At 53.3% G+C, this 23,475-nt stretch overlaps 1 protein-coding gene and 1 pseudogene across 2 annotated transcripts in view; one reads left to right on the top strand and one right to left on the bottom strand.

Moving 5' to 3' along the window:
- RUVBL1 (RuvB like AAA ATPase 1) overlaps positions 1-14,644 on the top strand; it is a 44,131-nt gene extending 29,487 nt beyond the window's left edge. For both annotated transcript variants that reach the window (XM_027049762.2, XM_015084313.3), the window contains 3 exons: positions 8,776-8,878; positions 13,148-13,239; positions 14,262-14,644. In XM_027049762.2, coding sequence (XP_026905563.1) covers positions 8,776-8,878; positions 13,148-13,239; positions 14,262-14,421 — 355 coding nt within the window. In that variant the 3' untranslated portion in view covers positions 14,422-14,644. The remainder of the gene's footprint in view (positions 1-8,775; positions 8,879-13,147; positions 13,240-14,261) is intronic.
- On the bottom strand, positions 5,981-8,710 carry LOC106986126 (U6 snRNA-associated Sm-like protein LSm3; annotated as a pseudogene).
- Positions 14,645-23,475: the final 8,831 nt, after the last annotated feature.

Here is a 23,475-nt window from a genome sequence, read left to right as displayed (position 1 = left end):
TCACGTTCATTTCGAGAGAAACCTGTCAAAGTGGCCTCTGCCTTCACAGGTAGTTCATGCATCAGCCTCATACCATCATGGCCATCAAAGGCAACAGTCACCCTGTTGCTGAATATGAGGGCCTCCCACATGGTCTCTGGGGCTACGGTGTGGTGTGATTTGGTCCTTCAGTTGGAGTGGGCAGAGGTCAGGTCAGACAGGCTGGCCTCCAGTGGTCTTACATATGTTGACTTCTATCCTCATACCAGCTGTGGGCAGTAAGTATTCTTGGCTTCATCTTTTAGATAAAGAAACAGAATGGCAGAAAAACTTGCCCCTGGTCGTAAAGATAGGCCGAGGACCCAGATCTTTCTGATAACGAAACTAGTATTTTCTCTCTATCCCAGATCTTCTTGGAGCCACACTGGCGCCTGCACCCACTCCCAACCCCTTTGGCCTGCTTTTGGGAAGGGGGTAGATGTTGAGGCCCGGAAGGCACATGCCCACATGGTGCTCCACCCTGCCAGGGCTGGGACTGGGGACTTTCTTGAGGTTCTTTTTCTCCTGATTACTCTGGAAGCTTATGAGCCCCTGAGAACAACACACTGTCTTCCTAGCTCTCAAGGGCCCTGGACTTGGTCGTTTTCTTGCTCTTTTGTTTGAATGTTGGGGCCTGGTCCCAGCAGTGCTGGGGCGTGAAGCAGGGTGGCAAGGAGCCCTTTTGAAGCCTGCAGCGAAGTCGTGTGGGTGAACAGAGCCCTGGAGGCTGCCAGCTCCTGGCAGCAGGGCTGGTAGGAAAGAGACCCTCAGGCCCATGACTGTCTCAGCACAGAGCTGAAGCCAAACCAAGTGAGGAACCCAAATTGCTGATTCACCTAGACTTGCCTCTGAGTGATGGAGGGTCAGATCCAGGTGTTTAGCTCACTCTTGACGGAGAAGCTTTGTCTCCATTGAGATTGTTCAGAAGCTGTGTGGCTGGCTGTGGGGCAGCTCCCCTCTCAGGTGATCACTCTGGCTCCGAATTAGGATTTGCGAGTGTGATTCAAGTTCATGTGGCAGCAGCCTGTAGTCCCTCTTTAAATCCCTGTAATGCTGTCTTGACAAGATTATCGTCACAGGTGTTTTCTGCATCCTTGGGAAGAAGGCAGCTTGTTCCAGGGCTGGGCCAGCCATTGGTGAGAGGAGCTGGCTACCTGGGCAGCTTCTGGAAATGGGGATGTGGTCTGGTGCCCGGTGAGCCTGGCATCCCTTCTGCACAGACCCTGTAGGTTTGCCGGACTTTGCATGCTTTGGGGAGGCCTGGCTTGGGTCTGAAAGTTGGTGAAAGGCTCAGCCTGGAGTGATGGCTCCCCCTGCTGGGGACTGCTAACAGGCTCCTCTCCCTTACGGCTGAGCAGCCTGGCAGCTTCTGACAGGAGCAGAATCCCTTAGGACTCAGAGTACCTTCTCTCAGACCCAACCCGTTCAGAAAAAGAGCACACGGTGAGGCAGCTCTGATCTCAGAACATGCCCAATGGGCATGGAGCTCTGGTCCGCCTGAAACCTGGGATACTTGGCCTCAGCCCCTCCAGACTGATTTCATCAAGGGCTGCTAGAGGTTGTGGCTGCCTGCTGCCGCCAGACCGCAGTCACCCACCTGGGAAGAAGATGCTCGGGGTGTGAAGCTCTCTGCTGGGGCCACCAGAGTTGGGGTGTATGCTCTCGAAGCGGGTTGTGGTGCTAAGCCCTAGTAGGAATTTTGTTGTCGTGGTGTTGATAATAATAGTGTCAAATTAGCAACAATAAAAATAAAAGCTAACGTGTATCGAGGAGTCCTTCCGTGCACCAAGCACAGAAGTTCACACCTCAACTTACTGAGGAAGGGACTGGTTCTCACCGTTCAGGTGAGGACACTGAGGCTCCACCAGGATGGGGGACTTGGCTAAGGTCATACAGCACAGAAGGAAGGCTGGGATTTGAATCCAGTGTTGATTGAGTTTAGATGTGAAATGATGAAATTTCTGGAACGTTGGCACAGTGTTGGCAATATCTGACTTGCTTCCCAGCAGACTTTTTCTTAGAGGGGTGCTGTTGAGCCTCCTTGCCTTTGAGACCCTCTGTGACCTCCAGAGCTCGAAAGGAAAGGGAAGATGAGGAAGCGCCCAGTAACTGAGGGCTTCCTCTGTGCCAGAAACTGTCCAAAGTACTTGACATGGGTCATCCATGTAGTCTTGGGCATCTGACAATCCTGTGAGCAGGTGATGTTATTTCCAGGTGCACACGGGAGGTAACATGAGTGGGCCACAGGCCTGAGAGTCGGCTGGCTCCAGAGCTCCTGCCTCCCCTGTTCTCCTGTGTTGCTTCTGGTCAGTGTGTGTGTGTGGGGGGGGGGATGGTAGGTTGAGCTGGTGCAACGAGCCTTGACCACCGCCAATGAGTGGCCCCCTCGTCCTCTAGGTCATGGCTCCCTGTGCACAGGGGAGGGGGAGCCATTCCTATAGCAGCATCTGGTACTAGGTTTCTTCCTTGAGGCCTTAGGCTCCTCCTGGGAAGAGATGACACCCCTGGGTCCCCAAGGAGGTGCACCTGTACTGCTGTGCCTTAGCTCCACCCTCCCTTGCTTCCTTAAGAAGTCCCCTCTGTGCCAGGACCCTCAGCCATTAAAGGAGAGCCTGACCTTCATCCCAGCTCCCAAAACTTGGGAGGTCTTCTTTTCTTGTGGGGAAGAGCCCCCTGGGGCTAAGAAATCTTCAGAGGAGTTTCTCTCCACTTTGTTGCACCAAAGAGCAAGACTTAGGAAACAGCGTGGTCTCCATTCTGTGTATTCCTGTGGCAGAAAATGGCAATTTTTTAAAAATGTTTATTTATTTCTGAGACAGAAAGAGACAGAGCATGAGTGGGGAGGGGCAGAGAGAGAGGGGGACACAGAATCAGAAACAGGCTGCAGGCTCTGAGCCCGACGTGGGGCTCAAACTCACAAACCATGAGATCATGACCTGAGCCGAAGTCGGTCGCTCAACCGACTGAGCCACCCAGGCGTCCTAAAATGGCAATTTTTTAAGAAAACAGCTTTATGGAGATAGAATTCACACACAACATAATTCACCTATCTAAAATGTACAATTCAGGGGTTTTTAGTATATTCACAAAGTCGTATAACCATCACCACTATCTGTCTTAGAGTATTTTCATCACCACAGCAAGCAGTCCTATGCCAATCAGCAGTTACCTGCCATGCCTCATCCCCCAACTTAGTTTCCCTCATCACCCTTCCCCACAGCCCCTGGCAGCCATTCATCTACTTTCTGCCTCTGCATTTGCCTTCTCTAGACATTTCATATAAACTTCACCATACAATCTGTTTTCTTTTGTGCCTGGTTTCTTTGACTGGGCATAATGTTTACAAGGTTCATCCATGTTGTAACATGTGTCAGTGTTTTTTGGTCTTTAAGGCTGAATTGTATTCCATACTGTGGAATATTTAATAGCACATTCACCCATTCATTAGTTGATGGACATTGGGTTGGTTGTTGGGTTGTTTTTACTCATGGCTATTATGAATAATGCTGCCATGAACATTTGTGTACAACTTTTTATGCAGACTTAGGTTTTTATTCTCTTGGGTACCTACCTATGAGTGGAATTATTGGGTCAGATGGGAACTCTTTTTATTTTTTTTTAAGTTTATTTATTTTTGAGAGGAAGAGAGAGAGAGAGCAGGGGAGGGGCAGAGAGACAGAGAGAGAGAGAATCCCAAGCAGACCCTGCAGTGTCAGCATGGAGCCTGACACAGGGTTTGAACTCCGGAACCGTGAGATCGTGACCAGAGCCGAAATCAAAGAGTCAGACACTTAACCAATTGAGCCACCCAGGCGCCCCCAGATGGGAACTCTTTTTAACCTTTCACGGAACTGCCAGACTGTTTCCACAGTGGCTACACCATTCACCACTACACAGCAGTGTCTGAGGGTTCCAGTTTCTCCACATCTTTGACAACACTTGTTACTGTCTGTCTTTTATTTTATAGCTTTCCAAGTGTGAAGTGGTGGCTTACTGTGGTTTTGATTTGCTTTTCCCTGGTGGCTACTGATGTTAAGCATCTTTTCATGTGCTTATTGGTCATTTGTACCTCTTCTTGGGAGAACTGTCTATTACTGTCCTTGCCGCTTATCTTATCCGGGTTATTTGTCTTTTTATTAGTGAGTTGTAAGATTTATGTGTTCTGCACACTAGACCCTTACCAGATGTATGATTTGCAAATATTTCCTCCCATCCTGTGGGTTGGTTTTTTGGTTGTTTTTTTTTTTTTTTCAGTTTCTTGATGGTGTTTTTATGTTTTGATGCAATTCAGTTTTTCTGCTTTTTTTTTTTTCATTGCTTGTGTTTTTAGTCTCATCTGTGAGAAACCATTACCTAATTTAAGGTCACAAACACTTACATCAGTGATCTCTTCTAAGCATTCTATAGTTTTAGCTCTTAGGTTTAGGTTTATGATCATTTGTAGTGAATTTTGTGTTTGGTCAAGGAGGAGGCCTGTCCAGCTTCAGTCATTTGCATGTGGATGTCCATTTGTCCCAGGACCATTTATTGAAAAGACTTCTTTTTTCATTGACTTGTCTTGGCAGCCTCTTCAAAAACTCAAATGGTTTTCTTCATAGCACTGTTTCTGTGTCCACTGAGCCAGGGTTCAGTGTGCTTATGGGGATTACCCTTCACATTACCAGAGAGGTGTCCTTCACTGCACTTCCTGTCATCAGAAAAGCTTTGTGTTATCTGTGTCCCCGCAGTTACAGGGTTATATAAAGAAGCAGTCAGGCAGTGGTTCTCAGCTGGGGACATTTTTACTTGTCACAACTCATGGTGCTACTGGCATCTAGTAGGTAGAGGACAGGGATGCCACTGAAGATCCTGCAATGCACGGGATAGTCCCCTACAAAAAATTGATTTGATCCGAAATGTCAAAAGCGTCGCAGTGGAGGACTTCTGAGTTGTAGTAAGAGGGAAGCATTCACAAATGAGTCAACCATTTACCCTTGTAGGTGTAGCTATAGGATAAATAGAAGTGCAGTTACCTTGTTCTTGCAGATACACCATATTGGATTTGAAGGAGAATTATGCGTCTGGCGTCACAGCCCAAAATCGTGTGCCTGGAAGAGGCACAGCGTTAACACCATTTGAACAGTTGTCAAATGGCCTAATGGTGAAATCAATATCGGGCTGGGGCCAAAGCCAGAAATGAGCCTCTGGGTACAAGAATAAATCTGCAGTTTTAGCCAAATGTAGTTATTACAGCTTATTATTAGCAATTTCATAATCTAATAGTGCAATTATGGCAGCCTTGTCAAACAGTGATTGCTCTGCACAGAGAGCTCCTTCTGGGCTCACCAGCTGGGCAGGAGCTGGTAAGTAGAGGCTTCCGTTCCTGGCCCACTTAGTGTGATGGACTCTTTTTGTAGAACAGAATTCCAGAAACCATTTTTCACTAATAAGTTTTCTTTTAAAAAAATTTTTTTTTCTTTAATGTTTGTTTATTTTTGAGACAAAGAGAGACAGAGCATGAATGGGGGAGGGTCAGCAAGAGGGAAACACAGAATCTGAAACAGGCTCCAGGCTCTGAGCTGTCAGCACAGAGCCCGACGCAGGGCTTGAACTCACTGACTGTGAGATCATGACCTGAGCCGAAGTCAGCCGCTTAACCGACTGAGCCACCCAGGCGCCCCGCTAGTAAGTTTTCTAAAAGAAACTTTGTACCTAAGATTTGTAGCTTGGACAAATGTTTTGGCTTTAATTCCTAAAAATGCTTAGCAGTCTTTAAACAGACTTTTTTGTTTAAATTTTTAGTTTTGTGGACTCAAAACTATAAGAATTTTTTTACTTTTTTTTTTTTGCGTAAAAAACAAAATCAAATTAAATTTTAAAAAATCAGAAATAATTTGAAAAAAAAACCAAAAGAATGGTGCAGATCAACTGAAAAGAGTTCTATGTTTTGGTGAGCACATTTATGGGAAGGGTTGGAGAAAAATAAAAATGCCCTTTAGCTTGAGAATTTGTGGGTTCTCTGCAAATCGACTCCTTTCAGGAGTGGAGGAATCCTTGGTTCTTTCTTCATACCAAAATTTACGCAGTTTTCTCTTTTGAGTGTCTTCTGTAGTTAAGGAGGCACTCCTTCCTACAGACTCTCCTATGTCCCGCGGTCAGTTCTTTGTTTCAGCCAACTCTCAGTGGTTGGGCAACTACTACAACACCATCTTCCTGGACAAAGAGCATCGGAATATTCCGTTTCGCCAATTTATGTCTCTTTGCATGTGTCCTCATCAGTTTCTGTAGTAGTCGCCGTCTCTCTCACATCTCCTGATACCATATTTAAATGTTGAACATAAGCATATAATCTGCCTCGAAGCTCTCTGTCATTTCTCATCTTTGTGTAAGGTCACGTCCAGGCTGAGCCTGCGGAGACCCAGGGGCTCTTCTGAGGTGCTGGGGATTTGCTGCTGGTCCACTTGTCCGCCGTGGGTCAAGTCCCTATGAGAATTCTTTTTTTTTTTTTTTAAGTTTATTTATTTAGAGAGAGAGGCGAGTGAGGTGGGGGCGGGGCACAGAGAGAGAATCCCAAGCAGGCTCCATGCTGGCAGTGCAGAGCCTGATGCGAGGCTGGATCCCACAAACTGAGATCATGACCTGAGCCGAAATCAAGAGTCAGATGGTTAACGTACTTGAGCCGCCCAGGCACCCCCTCCACGAGAAATTCTTAGTGCACTGTTATAAATACTGTTCTTTTGAAGTTTAATTAGGGAGTACTTCATCTTTTCCTCTAACTGTTTCTTCTTTATACTTTCTATGTTTGTTATTATATCTGAATGGAAAGTTACTTACCACAAGTGTTACAGAATTTGGGATATCTTAACATGGCAAAGTTGAGATCTTTTAAAGAGTTCCCGAGAATTCCCAAGAGAAATCCAAAGTAAGACTTTAAAAAACTGAACTTGCGGCCTAAACAGAATCAGATACTTCAAAATTAATTGTAGTTTTAATTTTGCATGTGAAGATTGCAAGCATACCAAATACTGAGATTTGAATCATGATAGAATTTACTCTTTATAATTCTTCCTTGTTACTTTGGAAATCTTTCTTTGGTGGAAAAGATTTGTTTTCTCTAAAGTTACCTTAATATTTATATTTGCTATTAGTTGACTTCCCTATTTATTTTGAAAGGTCTTAATTGTTTTTTCATATTAGATTTAACAATTATTCCTTAAGGATAGCATTTTATTCTTTCTTTGAATTGTTTGTATTTGAGAAAATGTATATAACGGAACTTGCAATTTTAGTTACTTTTGAGTATACAGTTCAGTGGCACTAATTGCATTCACAGAGTTGTACAACCATCCCACCACCCGTCTTGAAAACTTTCCCATGTCTCCAGACAGAAACTCTGTACCCATTAACCAGTGAGTCCCATCATCCCCTTCCCCGAGCCCTTGGTAACTTCTACTCTACTCTGTGTCTATGAATTTTCCTTTTCTAGGTATTTCCTACCAGTGAGATCCTGCAGTATCTGCCCTCTTGTGACTAGCTTCTTTCACTTAGCATCCTGTTGTAGTGTGCATCAGAACATTTTATTCTTGCAATGATAAATATACATTTATACTTCGACTGACGACCTGATAGAATTTCAACACAAGGATTTCTTCACTAAAATTGTATTTCTTGAATGTTCACTTATGTTTGAAACTGAATACTCTGATGTTAACAGCTAAATCCAGATGACCTTCCTTGTTCTTTGTTCTGTTGATGAGTTATGACCATGGACTCTGCAGCCTGGCGCAGGTTTAGGGACGCAGGAACAGCGCCGATGTAGACCTACGGCCGCTCTGACGCCAGTGGCTGCGGTGGGAGCCCGTGGCACGTCGGGCTTCCGGACCCTATGGCTGAGGCCAACCTCATTTGCGACCAGGTCTGCCGGGCACACGGCCTATCGGGCACCTGGAGTCTTGGGGCCTGGTGGGTCGGCAGGACTCCCCTCCTGGGCTGCTCCTCCCACGACTTGTTTAAGGACTCGAGAGAAAAGTAGGCACCAAGGACACAATTAGTTCCAAAAGGAAAGAAAATAATTAATGCACCTAAGGGAAGACGTTCAAGTGATTTGCTAGTAATCCAGGAACTGTAAGTTCAAACAAGGTGTCACCCTTCCTTTTTCTAAACCATGAAAGCAGCAAAATATTTAAGAATTAGACTACCCTGTGCTGGCTGCAGTGCAGTGAGATCGGATCACTCATGTAGCTGTGTAAATTAGGACATTCATTCCTTCAGACAGATATTCAGGGTCGTGTCAGGCACTCTGAGAGTGGCTGAGGAAATGTTCATGACTGTATGCATAAAATTATTTATCAGACATCATTATTAATAGCAATACTTGGAAACCAGCTAAATCCCCAACAGGTTGGGTTAAGTAAAATACTTGATAGGTTATTAAGACAGAAGCAGTGTGGGCAAAACCAAAACAAAAATCTACATACTTAGTGTAATTTATAAAGGCATGTATATGAAAATTTGGTAAATATCTATATGAATATTTTTAATAGGATTTTAGGTGTCTTTTTCTTCTCTTCCCCAAATATCCTATGATATTGATATTTGCTAAAATAACGAAGCTGTTTTTGACACCACCTGAATGTTAGTTAATTTATTCTGTGGTCGCGGCTCGGCCCAGGATGTGAATTGGCTGCTCTTTCATTGTGAGCACCTCAGCCATGTTTCCGGTGTCTAGTTTCTGGTCTCAGAGAGGCCCGGGTGATGTGATCATTCTGGTCCTTGCAGGGGTACTGAGGACATCACCTCTCCTCATGGCATCCCCCTTGACCTTCTGGACCGCGTGATGATCATCCGGACCATGCTGTACACCCCACAAGAAATGAAACAGGTGAGTCCCCCTTCCCCCTCTTCACAGTCTTCTCCCCTCATTTGCCCCAGCATCCCTGATGCTGTGTAGAAAGGTATTCACGGAGCACACCTGGCTCCCACCACCGTCCCGGCACTTAGCTCCTGGCCTTGGGCAAGTCACAGTACTCCAGAGCTTCAGTCCTCACGTCTGAAAGATGGGTGGGCTAACGGGGGGCTAACGAGACATTGCTTGAGGTGTTCCCAAACCCTAGCTGCCTGTGGGTCTTGGCTGTTGTCTCTTCTGTCATATCCCTTCTGATAAACTTTAGGAAAGGGATAGTGAAAAAATCAACTTGATGACAGCCTTTAGGGAAGCCACCAGCTCTAGGAAAGAGGCAATGAAATATGATTTTGTGGTAGCCTCTTGCTATCTAGGCCACGCCCCCTCCAAGGCTTCTTCTGTTGAGTAGGCGAAACCAAGAGCTCTGTCCCACCAGGACCCACGCAGGCTGGCTCCAGCAGGGCACAGAAGCTGGAGGGGGGCGAGAGCGTATCTGCTGCCACCAGTGTGACTAGTGGTAGCCGTCCTGGGGGCTTCGGAGGCTGTGCCTGAGGCTGCTGCGGAGGCCTAGAGAGCTGGTGAAGCAGGGTCACACAGCTTCAAGGGGCCCCTGGGAGTGGAGGTCCTAAAAGCAGCCTATAAGAGGCTGAAGGAAGTGTACCTAACACAGAGTGTATGCTCGACATTCCACGTGAGCCGAATTTGCGTTAGACCTGGGGGTGGAAAATGACATGGGTGTCTGAGATTGGGCCTTACCCCAAAGGGCACTGCCCCAGCTCTCTGCACAGGGACTGCCTCGTGCTTGATCTGGACCTGGGGCGCCACGTGCCCAGGCACTTTACACTTAGAATTTGTAGTCCCCTTATGCGTACTTCCAGGTAGTCATTGGTCACCCTCGCTTCCTGCGGATGGCTCAGTCCCTGGGTGACAGGTCCAACATGCAGAGCCAGCCAGTACCCTGCAGAGCCCAGGCCACGTGCTCAGTGGCGGCCTGTGGCCTAGGTTGGTAGCCCACCGGGGCAGCGCGGCTGTGCTCTTGCCCTGCTCTGCCCGCCCTTGCCCCAGATGGTCCCACTGCCGGCGTAGGTCCCTCACTGTGGGTCCGTGTGGACCAGGGCTGCACCAGTGTGTGTCTCCACAGGCCCTGCCTGGACCCTCTCCTCTCACAGAGCACAGGCCCCCTTTGTTAGATGTCATGCTGAGCCCATGGACACACTTAGCCAACACGCTTCCGTTTGATCCCCGGTACCTGTGAGGTGGGAGAGTTATTACACTGTCATTCTTAAAGGTGAGGACCCAGAGACCGAGGCTGACTAAGCCACCCAAGCTCATAGAGCTTATCAGTGGCCAGTGGGTGACAGGACTGACAGACTGGAGTCCAGGCTGCCTGGTCTGGAAGCCCCTGGTCTTCATCACTGTGCCACCAGCTCCCACGTGCTAGAAAGGTCCCGGTTGGGGGTGGCTTCCCTGTGGCAGTTTGTCGCCAGGGCCTTTCCCTTTGGAGCTCTGAAGGCCTCTCCTGGCGTTCCCTGGCAGCACTCCACTTGCCGTGGCCCGAGGGGCCCGGCCCTGCTGGCGTTTGTGGTCGACGGCGCCCGTGAGTGCCGTGGAGACTCGGGAGCCAGAGACCTCCTCGTGACCAGCACTGACAGGGGTGCAGAGCAGCGGCGGGCACGCTGTGTAGGGGACGGTGTCCGTGGCCGGGGGCCTTGTCATCAGATCATGGTCTCCGGCCCTTGGACGAGTGCCGGGTTGAAGCCAAGACATTCACTGAACAGAAGCAGAGGCAAAAGCAAAGGAGAAGCTGGTCGCGCCCCCATCCTTACCCTGGGGACGGGGGCACCGCGTCATCGTGCCAGGGAGGCAGCCCGCACACTGGCGGTACTTCCTGGCTGAGTGACTAGAGCAGTTGGCACAAGGTCTGCTGTCTCTTTTCAAGGTTGTCGTGAGGAGTGAGTGAGACAGCGAGGCTGACTGAGGGAAGGGATGGGGCCGGCCGCCCCGCTCCACTGCGGTTACTATCGTGGCTGTTAACAGCTTGCGGGGACTTCACAGTCACCTGCTAGGGTCCTCACAACAGCTCTCAGTAACCAGGCTTCGGGGCTCAGGAACAGCGAGCATCCCCGGGTCACAGAGATGAGCTGCAGAGGTAGGACCTCACGTGGAGCCAGCTCACCGTGGAGCACGTGGTCTGGGCTCTCCGGGAACGTTCCACCCCATGCCTCTGGCTCCTCCAGAGGGCTGGTTCCCTCTTGGCTCAGCCAGGAGAGCCTCTTCTCAGGCTCTCTCTCTCGGGTGAGCAGAGGTCAGACTAACTGCCGGGACGCGCACTGCTTTGTTCTTGTGGGTTCAAGGGATAACCTCAGCATTTTTACGGGAGCCTGGGGTGGGTTTTTAAAAAAACAAAGTAAATGTAACTTGTGTACCCTGCCATCAGTGCCGACACCCTCATAAACTATCCCTGCAGGTTATTAAATGATTAAAGATCTAATTTATGAACTGTCCGTTTCCGAGCAGTCTGCAACAGGAGCGCTTGGGATTGCTCTGACCTGCTCTCGAGAGAGAGTGAGAGCAGAGCGTCCCTGACATTCCCGAGGCCCGACGTCCAATGCCGTGGGGCTTGCTGACAGCCGGATGCTCTGGTCTGAAGCTCTCACCTTGAGCGGGCTCCAGGATTCAACATTTGCATCTCCCTAGAGTTTCCGAAGGCCCCCAGAGGACATTTTTCTTGGCAGGACCTGGAGGTTTCCTTAATCCCCAGCTGTCAGTGAGAAGCCCTCTTGCACAAATCTGTCTGGCTCTGGCTGTTGTGGTCGGAGGGGCGTCCTGTGGTCAGAGCCAGGAGCAGGATCTCTCTCCCTGCTCCTTTGCCAGCCACCCTTCTGCCTATCCAGTAACTTCCCTCTGCCCGGTGCCTTTAGCTTCACACCCTAGACGGTGGACGGTGGAGCTCCTCCTGCACAAGCTAAGAGTCTTTTGACAGAGGTCACACTGGCAGCCCGCTCACTGGCTGAACAGAAGAATTCTACACGGCCGGGGCCGTGTTTGTGAATTATTCGAACAGGTTGCCAACATTTAGACATTAGAACATTTCACACAGAAGTCTAAGTTCTGAGTCTCTCCTGACAAAATGAAATTTCCCTGCCCTCCGCCCTGGTGGCACTGGTGGCGTGCAACAGACAGGCCACTGGCCCTGGCTCACGCGGTCTCGTCCACCTTGGCTCTTGCCCTGGTCCAGTTGTGCGGGGCCTGGCTGTCCTACCGAGCAGGACTCGTCCCGTTCACGGCAGCCAACGTGCTGGGTGCCCTCCCCGGGGTCCCCGACGCTGAGCTGCCTGCCTCTGCGGGTCTCTGCCCGGGAGCTGTGAGGCCAGTCTGAAGAGCCCGGCTCCTAAACCCCGGGTCCCTCTCTTCCCCATGCAGGGCTTGAGCGGGGGGCTCAGTCTTTCCCATTTCCTATGCCTCTACCTCGGGTGTTTTTATGGCTTTAATTTAAACAAGGGCTTCTTGATATCTTGTTTACGAAGCTGCCAAAGTGAAAAATTCCTGTATTATATGAGGCTCGAAGTCCTCGAGTTATCTCGGCTCCCCAACACACAACATCATTATCCCAGCTGCCCCTTATCACTCAGCGCCGGTGCGCCTGCAGGATGCCGGGGCCACTTGTGCTCCAGCGGCCGCGCCGCCAGCCTGCCTCCCCTCCAACTTCACCAGGATCTTCCAACCGCAACAAGCGTCAGCCTCTCTGTGATAGATTAGATATCTCCCAGTGATGTTATGAGGGCTGGTAAATCTTTAAAAGTAACTTTTTTGATTTATTTAACCATCGTATTTATCAAACAAATAAAAAATGTCTCCTCTTGCCTGAGTGCTTATAGGTGGTGGTACCCACGCTGGGGAGGAAGGTTAGAGCCCTTGAGGGAGCCTGGGCAGGTGTCGGAGAGGCCCACGTTCTCTAGGTTTGGGGACTGCCGCGAGGAGGGTGGGGAGGTAGGAGCCGAGCTACCCGGCCCACACCTCCAAGGGTACCAGCCTCCATCTGGTCACCGTGAACACTGCACCCCGGAGGTGTGCAGGGCCAGCAGCCCAGGGTGGAGGCCAGCTCTCTGCCCTTCCAGCCCAGATTTGGGCCTCTTCGGCACGGTTGATGCCAGGCAAGACACGCTGGACAAGATTGTTTTTAAAGCACTTGATAAAGGGGACACTTGAGGTCAGTCACTATTGATCATGGTCTTTCTCCTCCAAAAGATTATTAAAATCCGAGCCCAGACAGAAGGGATCAACATCAGTGAGGAGGCGCTGAACCACCTGGGAGAGATTGGCACCAAGACGACTCTGAGGTGAGCACGTCTGCCCGGAGCTACTCCCCCCGCCCATCTGCCCTGTGGAGCCTCCGTAGGGCCCATTCTGAGACATACTGATGGGTCCCTCACAAGGGCACAGGACCACGTCTGCTCTCACTGCTGTGATGGGTCTCGTCCTGGGCACTGCGATTTAGAACGCGGAACATTTAAGTGACGGCGCCCATAAAGCTGGAGTGCCAGGTTAGGTCCCTTTGTCCTACAGTGGATGCTCCCCTGTGTGGAGAGCTTGCCAGCTCCCTTAGTGGAGGAGATGGACAGTCCGGAGACCAGGGTCCGAGGCAGAGGGCTCACTGGCCAGGCCCCGCTTGACCCCTCCCCCTGGCTCTGTTCTCCAGGCTGTGGTGGGCAGGGGGTGGCGGGTGCAGGGGAGGGGGAAGGACGAGCATGGACACAGATTGCTCTCCTGACTGTTCGCCAGTGGCCCAGAGCCACCTGCCTGTGGACAGTGTCCCTCTTGGTGTCCCGACTGCTTGAGAAATCACGACCTCACAGCTCCCAGCCAGTCCCTGTTTCCCTTTGAGTCTGTTCCTTGCTTGGAGGTTGAAGCAGAATTGCAAGATGTTTTCTTTGGGTGGAGTGGTACTTAAAAACTCCAGGATTTTTGTGCCTTTGCTTGGGGAACGTGCTTTTGGTTGACTGTGTGCTCATTTGCCTGCCATCTGCCATGTCCAGTGTCCAGTCTGGGCCTTAGCATTCCTCGCCTGCACCTGTGTCCACCACAGTTTGTGGTCCCTTTTATTTTTCTCAAAGATTTTAGTTTTAAGGAATCTCTATACCCAGCGCGGGGCTCGAACTCACAACCCCGAGATCAAGAGTCTCGCACCACCGACTGAGCCAGCCAAGCGCCCCTGTGCTCTCTTTCGAGTAGCAGCGCAGTTACAGCCTGTCTGAGAACTTTCAGACTGTGACAGATTTGGGGGCTGGGATGTGGCTTGTGGCTTGTGGCCCTCCTCTGATGTGGCCCCGTCTCACTCCTGCCCCGGCCCCTGTCACTCTAGGTACTCGGTGCAGCTGCTGACCCCGGCCAACTTGCTGGCCAAGATCAATGGGAAGGACAGTATCGAGAAAGAGCACGTGGAGGAGATCAGTGAGCTCTTCTATGATGCTAAGTCCTCGGCCAAAATCCTGGCTGACCAGCAGGATAAGTACATGAAGTGAGACGGCCGAGTTGGCTGCGAGACACTCCGGGCGAGCCTGGCCTTGGGTCTGGCGGGAGGCCGCCCTGCGCTTGGGCTCTGTCCCCACTCAGCCGCGGTCAGGAACGACATCAGTTCAGCGTGGAAAGTGTTTCTTTGTAAATTATCATAACTTCTGTGGTTGCTTTGAAGGAACCCTGCTTCACCTGGAATGTTTTCTAATAAACCCTTGTAGGTTATTTTGATGCCATGTCTCTCTCTGAATTTTTTAAAAATAAACTTTGTATTTTAGAACAGTTTTAGATTTCCAGAATGTTGTGAAGACAGTGCAGGGGGTTCCCGTGTGCCTCACACCGTTTCCCTCATTGTTAACGTTCCACAGTGCTGGTGTGGTTCCTTTGTCACATCTGATGAGCCAGTATTGGCTCGCATTGTCCTGCCCTGCTCAAATTTCCTGGGTTAAGGAATGGCCTTGTCTGTCCCAGGATCCCACCCAGGACACCACACTACATTTAGCCGGCCCACCTCCTTCAGCCCCTGTTGGCTGTGACGGTTTCTTACCCGTTCTCTGATTTTGCGGACCGTGACAGGTTGAGGGGTGCTGCTCAGGCGTTGTGTCGATCAGCCCTCCGCGTTTGTCTGAGGTTTTCTCACCATCACTCTGTGGAAGACCACGGAGGTGCAGGGCCATTCCCGGCAGTCACCTGGCTCCGGTCATGTTTGTCACCTTTGTCTCATCCCTCTTCTATATCGTCCTCTTCGGAAGGAGTCACTAAGTGCAGCCCACCTAGAAGTGGGGGGGAGGGGGGCTGCTCCACCTCCTCGAGGGCTGGGGATCTACAGAGATGATCTGGAATTCTGCATGGGAGATACCTGTTCTCCCCCATTCTCTCCCACTTGCGTGTTTACTCAATCCTGTATATCGGTGTGGATCGGGGAGGGATATTCATCTATACTTGGGGTTATAATCCAATACCACGTTACTTATTCTGTTACACTGGTCCAGCTTCGACCGTTGAGAGCTCTTTCGGTGGGCTCCTGTGTCCCTTTGACACGTTAGTGCACCGAGTGGGGCTTTCGCTCCTTGAGAGGAAGGGGAAATGGCAGCCCTGGTAGATACCTCGGTGGAATGTTCTCGCCTGGTAGGATGAGCACAACACTCTGCCTGCCCAGCCTGGTCCTCGTCTGCCAGCTTAGCCACCGAAGTGGTTCCCGACACGGGCGGGATCTGCGTGCTCCTTTTTTTATTTTTTAAACGTTTATTTATTTTTGAGAGAGAGACAGAGCGCAAGTGGGGGAGGGGCAGAGAGAGAGGGAGACGCAGAATCCGAAGCAGGCTCCAGGCTTGGAGCTGTCAGTGCAGGGCCCGGTGCGGGGCTCCAACTCACAGACCACGACGAGATCATGACCTGAGCCGAAGTCGACACTTAACTGACTGAGCCACCCAGGTGCCCCATGTCTCCGTGCTCATACACACCGGAGAGAGGACCAACCACGATGGGGATGTTGATCCAATCAGGGCTTTAATCCCACTTAGCCATGAGGGCCTTGTGGGGCAGGCACAACTGTTGTCCCGCGAGTGATCTCCACCTGAAAATGTCCGGGACACTGAGGGCAGGAGGGCTGAGGTCTTGTGTGGGAGTTCATCTAACCCTCTGAGGGTCTCCTGGCCACACTCACGCCCCGAGAAGGCCTCAGCTGGTCCCTGTTGCCAGAGTGGGCCTGGCCCCAGAGGGAGGTGCCACCTTGCGGCTTGGCGGGGGGGAAGGGCGGGTGAGGACAAGGGCTTTGGTGGGAGGCGGCCAGACGCTTCCCGAAGTCGGGGCTGAGCGCTGCGCCTTGTCCCTGCGGCCTATATCCTCTGACCTTGTGCCTGTGTCTCTGGCCTCCCAACTCAAGGCACATTAGAAAAAAAATGACACCTAAGGTGTGGCAAGAGCTATTCAGTACTGGAGCCCGTGTAACTGTTTTCCATTTCCATCCACGTCCATCCAGCCCAGCCAGGAAGAGGTGGAACCGGGATTTGCGGTCAGACTGGCCTGAGTCCATGCTCCTAACCCCCGTGGGCTAACCACCTTGCTCCGTGTGGAGTTGTTGGGGAGGCCTCCAAGATCTGACCTCTGTACCAGGCAGGTGAGGCAAGCAGGGTCCAGTGTGAGGACAGTGACTTACCTCAGATGTCCCAGAAGCCGAGAACAGGCTCTGCCCCTGCCGGACCTCCTCCCCTGGCCCCCAAACCTTTTCCAGTGTTTAAAGAGCAGCAGTGCTGGCAAACCTCTCAGGCCTGGGTTAGGACAGCTCCCTCCCCACTGCTCAGGGAACCCCCCCACCACCATGGCCAGAGCGCGAGTTGGGGGGGGGGGGAGGGAGGGGGGGTGGTGTCACAGCCTTCCTGCTCCTCAGGTATCTTGGCCTTGGAGCCACCCAGGGAGCTGGCCCACCTCCCTCATCTGTGCTCCAGTAAGGGAGATGGTTCTGGATAGGTACGAAGGTTGGGTTATTTTAATTTTCCTCCTATTTTTTTCCAGCAAGGCCCGTGATTGTTACATTAATCTTCCAGGCGAAGTTTTTACGACCGATCCCTCGCCGACTATGAGAAGTTTCTCCATCCATTACCAAGAGGGAAACAGACCCTGGTGGGGAGGAAAATATTTGTTACATCTTATCAGGCTGACACACAATCTAACAACAATTACAGCAGCCCCATTTTTTGCACTATTTCAGCTCTGGTGTGAAAAATTGTTGTAATATTAAAGTGAGGCAGGGTGGGGGGCTGGTTGGCTGATATTCAGAGCCCTGGGCCCAGGCTCTCCTGGGGGCCTCCCGGCTTGCCCAAGTTGATTGGGAGGCTGAGGGGAAGTTGTTGGCATGTAAATCCCAGCTCCCCGATGGGAGCTAATGGCCCTTGAGATGCAGAGATGCATGTGAGAGCTGGAAGGGCTCCTGAAAGACAGAGCGTCCCTTGTCTGGGAAGTCCCCTTGTCCCCCTCCATTTTCTCAGCCCACATGCCTTTGCCCCAGCCACACACACCTCTTAGGGTGTGCTTCCTACATTGGTTTGTAGGATATCATGTTTTTTAAGGACTGAACAGATAGATGGTGTCACACCAGAAAGTGACTTCTTGGTTAGCAAACAAGAAGCAAAACAGAGCTGCACAGCGGTGGGGGGTGGACTCCCTGGTGGCCCCCATGTCTGAGCCCAGCGTCAGCAGGCTTCTGCCAGGAAAGCAGCAGACGTTGGTCACCCAGCAGTCCTCGGCGGCCCCCAGAGCCTGCCCTGGGCTGGGCAGCTGGTCCGGCCCGAGCAGCTCTTGAGGGATCCCGGTCAGGCGACAGGTGGGAGTCCGGAGCATCTGGGTCTGGGGGCATGATGCACAGGGATGTGTTTTTGATTGGGTTAGGCCCTTGGTCCCGATGAGGGTGGTCCCTTCTGGTCCTTGAGCTTTGGCTTCCGCATCTATGAGATGGGGGCAGCCGTGTCCCATCGATGGATGTGGGGACACGGTGAAGTGATGTGTGGCTGCATCGGGCGCTCCAGGTAAGTAAAATTCAGAAGGAGCGCCGGATCCCTCCCTATCTCCTGGGAGAAGAGAAGGTCACGGTTTTGCCCAACGGGAGGCAGAAGCTGGCTAGGCTCTGCCCCTCCCTATCTGAGGAGCAGGCCCTTGGCAAGGCCTAGAAATCCCAGGTGGCTGGACTCTTCTGTTAGGCCCAGAAGGACAAGCCCTGCTCAGGGCTCTGGAAACCTGCAAAGGCAGGAGCTTTTTCCTCAGTGTTCACAACTTCCCGAAGCCTGTGCTGCCCCTCACTGGGCCCCTGGGCCCTGCACCCCCAGAGGCCCAGCCAGGGCTGGAGCAGCCAGAGGGCAGAAATGGCTGCCTCCTGATTCCAGCCAAGCACTGGCGGCTGTCAGGACAGTTCAGCCCTCCCTTTTGGTCTCTGGGAGGCCGCGTAGCCCAGAAGCAGAGCAGGTTCCACCTGGGCGCACCTGCTCGGCGCTCCCCACTCCACACCCCTCCCCCCTCCCATTTATCCCGCGGCCAGCAGCCCCCTAGGGACCAGCCGGAGGCCCGGGCAGGGTCACCGGACAGCCCAGGGTGCGGGGAGAGGCGCGCAGCAGGGCCGGGTGGTGGGGAAGGGGTGGGCCGGCCGCGGGGGCTGGCTGTCGGCCCGGCTGGCCCTGTCGCCCCTCCCCGTCACTCGGCGGCAGGCGCGGTGATTAATGGCCGGGCCGCGCCGCCCGTGCCGCCATCAGCGCGCGTCTGGGCGGCGATGGATGCGGCTGTCAGGCCGGCCCGGCCCGCGCTGACCCCCGGCCCCGGCCCGGCGCGATCAATGGGCGGCGCGCGGCGGGCGGCGGCTGGGCCGGCGCGATAAGATGGGCCGATGGGCGCCCGCCGATTGCCCGCTCCGTCACCCGCCGTCACCGTCCCCGTCACGCCGCCCGCGCGCAGATCGGCGCCGTCAGCGCCGCGTGATTAATGGGGACGCGGGCAGCGGCGGGGAGGGCGCCAGGGCGCGGGCGCGCGGACCCCGCAGCGGAGGGACGCGCCGGCGGCGGGGGTGCCCCCAGGGGCCCGCCAAGCCCGCCGTGCCACCTGCGGCGGGTCTCGCGCACAGCACACCGCCCTCTCACACTGGGGCACAGGGGTCACCGAGGGGGTGGCGGAGTGCGGGTCTGACAGCGCAGGGAGGGCCGAGAGTAGGGGGGACAGCTAATGTGACCTCTGCTCCCAGACTCCTCCAGGCCTCCGCCACCAGGACCACCAGCCTCCTGGGCCTTTGCAGGCCTGTCCCCACTGTCCCAGCCATCTTTGGAAACTCCAGACCTGAACCAGTCAGGCCCCTACTCAAAACCCTTTCATAGGTCCCCACGGCCCAGGGGACAGATCACAAGGATCGCGGGTGGTGTCCCGCCAGCTCCCTGGCCCCTGCCCTCTCGCCAGCCCTGCGTCTGTAGGGCACGCATCACCGCGCTCCCCTGCATGACACCCGCCTTCAGCTCGGCGTCCTGGGTTCACCCCGTCTGCCCCGCCCGTGCCACACCAGGTGACTGAGAAGAGCCTGCGGACCGCCAGCGCCAAAGTCCACAGATGCCCACCGAGGTGACCCGTCCCCAGGCCTCTGCTGGGGAAAGAGCCAGGCTGCCTGGGACGGTCAGCCTCGGAGACAGACGCCAGCCTACCCATCCATTGACAAACTGACAGAAAGGAGCCGTAAGTCAGGTGCTCAGGCAGGCGTCTGGAGGGCTTCCCAGAGGAAGCGACGGGAGCGCAGGGGAGGCCAGCGGCCCCAGGCCGGGATGGGGGAGAGGCGGGTAGTAGGCGGGAAGCCCGGGTGGCTGAGCACAGCGCGGGCGAGGCGAGGGGAAGGGCGAGGGGCCCGGCTGCGGCCTATCCGGTGGGCGGCGGTGTCCCAGAGGCGAGCGACTGCGAGGACAGTGCCAGTCCCTCTCCCTTGTCGCTTCCCGGGGGTCTTGACCGCCTCCCCACGGCGGCGCGAAGCCCGTGACTGCGAACCACAGCGCCCCCGCGCGGTCAGAAGCGCACAGCGCCTGCCTCCCGTGTGCCGGCCCTGCTCCCAGCGCCCCGCCCGCGGGGCGTGGCCAAACCTGGTCCTAGGGTCGGAGATGAGAGCGGACCCTGAGCCTCCTCCAAGCAGGCTCTTGGAGGCTCTTGCAATGGAGGCTGAGGCCAGGCCGACTCTAACACGCTAGAGAAAAACAACGCTGTTCTGGTTTTTCTCACCATAGATCAGCTCTGCCTGCTCTCGGACTTAAAAATGGGGTAGTACTTAAAAGCGTGGTTGCATTCTCTTGTGACTCGTTTGAGTCCGCTTCAAACAGATCCACGCTTCTGAGATTTGTGCAGGCTGTGCTATCACTGTTCTTTTGATTCCTGGAGATGCCACTGTATGAGTGTACTACTGTTTCCTCGTCCACCTACCTGCCGTTGGCTGTTTGGCCCAATCTTACATTTCAGCTACTATGAATCAGCTGTGATGAACATTTAAAAAAAAAAAAAGGGTTGCCTTTAATTCTCTTTCCCAATGTTCAGCAAATATATTCTCACAAAATAGTGAATGGCAGTACAGAACGTGCATGTGATGTATATAGTCTTTTTATTTTTTATTTTTTAAAATATATGTATTTTTTTGAGAGTGAGAAAGCAGGACCGGCGGGGGGGGGGGGGGTGCAGAGGGAGAGAGAGGGGGAGAGTCCCAAGCAGGTTTCATGTCCAGCATGAAGCCTGACACAGGGCTTGATCTCACGAAAGTGAGATCATGACTTGAGCTGAAATCCAGGTCAGATGCTGAACAGACTGAGCCACCCAGGCGCCCCTGATTGTTTTATTTTTAAGTAGTCTCTGCACCTAATGTGCTTGAATTAACCCAGGGGTCAAGAGTCGCATGCTCTACCGACTGGGCCAGCCAGGTGCCCCAGACATTCTTGCATAAAAGTCTTTGTGTAGACATAGATTTTTATGTCTCTTGCGTAAATACCCGGGAGTGGAGCAGCTGGGTGCAGATTCATGAGAAATTGCTAGACCTGTTCCTGATGCACAGTGTGTTTTTTAACCCCCCACCAACCTTTAAAAAAGTTTATTATTTATTTTTGAGAGATAGCGAGCATAAGTGGGAGGGGGCAGAGAGACAGAGAGGGGGAAACAGAGGATCCAGGCTGACAGCAGAGGCTCAAACTCTACGGGGCTCAAACTGTCGAACCTGGAGACATGACCTGAGCCGAAGTCAGACGCTTAGCCAACGGAGCCACCCAGACGCTCCACCCCTGACCCAACTTTTAGAATACAAATAGTGACATATGCTACTGCTGCTTCTAGGGTTTTTTTTTTCTCCCTCAACGGCACATCTTGGAGATTCCTCTAAGACCATATATAGACTTTTCTCCTAGCTCCGTTCCACGGGAGGGAGGGGCTGTAATTTATCCAGTCCCATTCCGATGGGCATTCCAAGGTTTCTAGCTTCATTGAGCTGGGCTTTGAAGGATGAACAGGAGTTTGTCAGGCAGACAAAAACTGAGGGAAACTGGGGAGAGCCCAGAAGCTAGGCAGATGTTGCAGAACCTGTCACTGGGGGGGGTGAGCTTTCTGAGCATAGAATCAACCCCTGCCCCATTTACCCCCGGGGGCTCGATAATGTGCTTCAAATGGAAAGGAGTGGGCGATGTGGACGTGTGCCGGCCAAAGGTTCTGGAGCAGGGTGATGGAAAGTCCCAGAAAGTTTGGGGCAGTGGGGTAAGGTGGGCATCGCCACCAGGGGGCACTCCTGGGACTCTCCAGAACCAGGTACTGGTGGGTATTATAGTTCGTACTAGGGCTTTTGCTGAGCCTTGGACAGGGGTCACCTGCCCACCCCTGGGGCCTCATGTCGGGAAGCTGTGCTCTTCCCTAGCAAATGGCTATCCTCTTGGGGCAGAGACAGGATGCTCACCTGTCTTCCCCACTATACACGGGTTTCTTGGCCCAGCCAAGGGCAGGGTCTGCACAGGTTCCCAGCAGGGGGAAGCTCTCAGGAGCGCAGCAGGTTTCCTGAAGCCCCCCATCCCTGGTTCCAACTATGCCCCTTGCAGAGGAAACCACAGGCGGGCAGGCCCAGCAGCCAAGCAGGAACTTGGGGCAAGAACGGCGCCTTGGGCTTTCAGTCTTGGCTCTGCCACAGAGTGGCCGTGTGGCTTCGGGTCACACTCTATTTCCCTGGGCTCAGTTTCTGCACCAAATGGGGCAAACTGTTTCTCTCCCTCCCAGGCCTTGACCGGGTCGGGGGGCAGCGAATGAGATCACGTGTAAGGGGGCTAGCACAGCACCAGCCCCACGGGGAAAAGAAGAGAAGGCGTTACCAGGCGGTTAGAAGGAGGCGCTGCTGGACAGTTCCTGGCACAAGGGTCCCGCCTGGCGTCACGTGAGCCGAGGCAGAGCCTGGCACCCCGAGCCACATACACGGCTGCTCCAACATGGGCTCCGCTTGTCCGGCTCCCAGGTTGAGGCCGGTCTGGTCACAGGCCCAGCCAAATCGCCCAGGCAGCGAGAGAGGGTGCAGTGCCTCTCTGGGGGCGGGAGCTTCTCTGACTTGAGTTTCTGGATGTCACAGCCGGGGACCCTACCTGCTTGCCTGGCTCCCATCGGGGGTCTCAGCCCATTCTGGCAGCCAGCAGTCTGGAGGGAGCACAGGGCAGGTTGGCCACACACCCCATCTTGGGCGCAGCCTCAGCCCAGCTCTGACAGGGGGCTTCTGCAGGGTCAGGCTCCAACACAGAGGTCCAGGGGTCCCAGAGGGACATCCTGCCCTGGCCCAAGCCCATCTCAGAAATCAGAAGTTCTTTGTTTTGTTTTGTTTTTTAAGTAGGCTCCACATCCAGTGTGAAGCCCCATGTGGGGCTTGAACTCATGACCCAAAGATTAAGACCTGAGCTGGGATTGAGAGCTGGACACTTAACCGACTGAGCCACCCAGGTGCCCCAGAAATCGGTTTTCCAAGACAAAGTCTAAGGTTGTCCTTGGAACACTGAGGCTGGAGCCCAGCTAAGGAGAAAGGGTCCTGCCCACCGGTCACTCAGGAGTCACTGAGGCAGCACCAGGCCGGTGGTGGTGGCAGAGCGTTCGGGGTGAGGCACCGTCCAGGAGAAGCTTGTCAGCTTCAAAACCAGGCAGGCAAGTGGGAAGTTTTCCTCTCACATCACCCTGGGAACATGCACTATTCTCCTCAGGTGGAATCCCTCGGGAAGACTTCCACACGCTCATCCCAGGGGAGCAGTCATCATGTCGGCCCCCGCCATCCGCGTGATGCTGGGGTCCAGGACAGGATGGAGACCCTCCTGGCTTAGCTACAGGTCCGGCTGATCAGTGGCTGGATGTATAGCGATGTCTGCCGTCACAGCCTAGGGCAACGGTACCCCTTGGCCTGGACAGGGAGGGAGGGCACTGCGTGGGTACGGCGTGATGGGCTGCGTTCACAGGGGTGACACCCGTCTACTCCCTCGCTTCTGGGAGGACCCGGCACTTCACCCGTGTTTCTCTTCACCAAAACCCTGGGCGTGCAGCTGACACACCCCCAGGAGAAG

This window comes from Acinonyx jubatus, chromosome A2 (genome assembly GCF_027475565.1).
Source record: "Acinonyx jubatus isolate Ajub_Pintada_27869175 chromosome A2, VMU_Ajub_asm_v1.0, whole genome shotgun sequence".
Classification (NCBI taxonomy): Eukaryota; Metazoa; Chordata; class Mammalia; order Carnivora; family Felidae; genus Acinonyx; species Acinonyx jubatus.
This window is presented reverse-complemented; position numbering and strand designations above follow the sequence as displayed.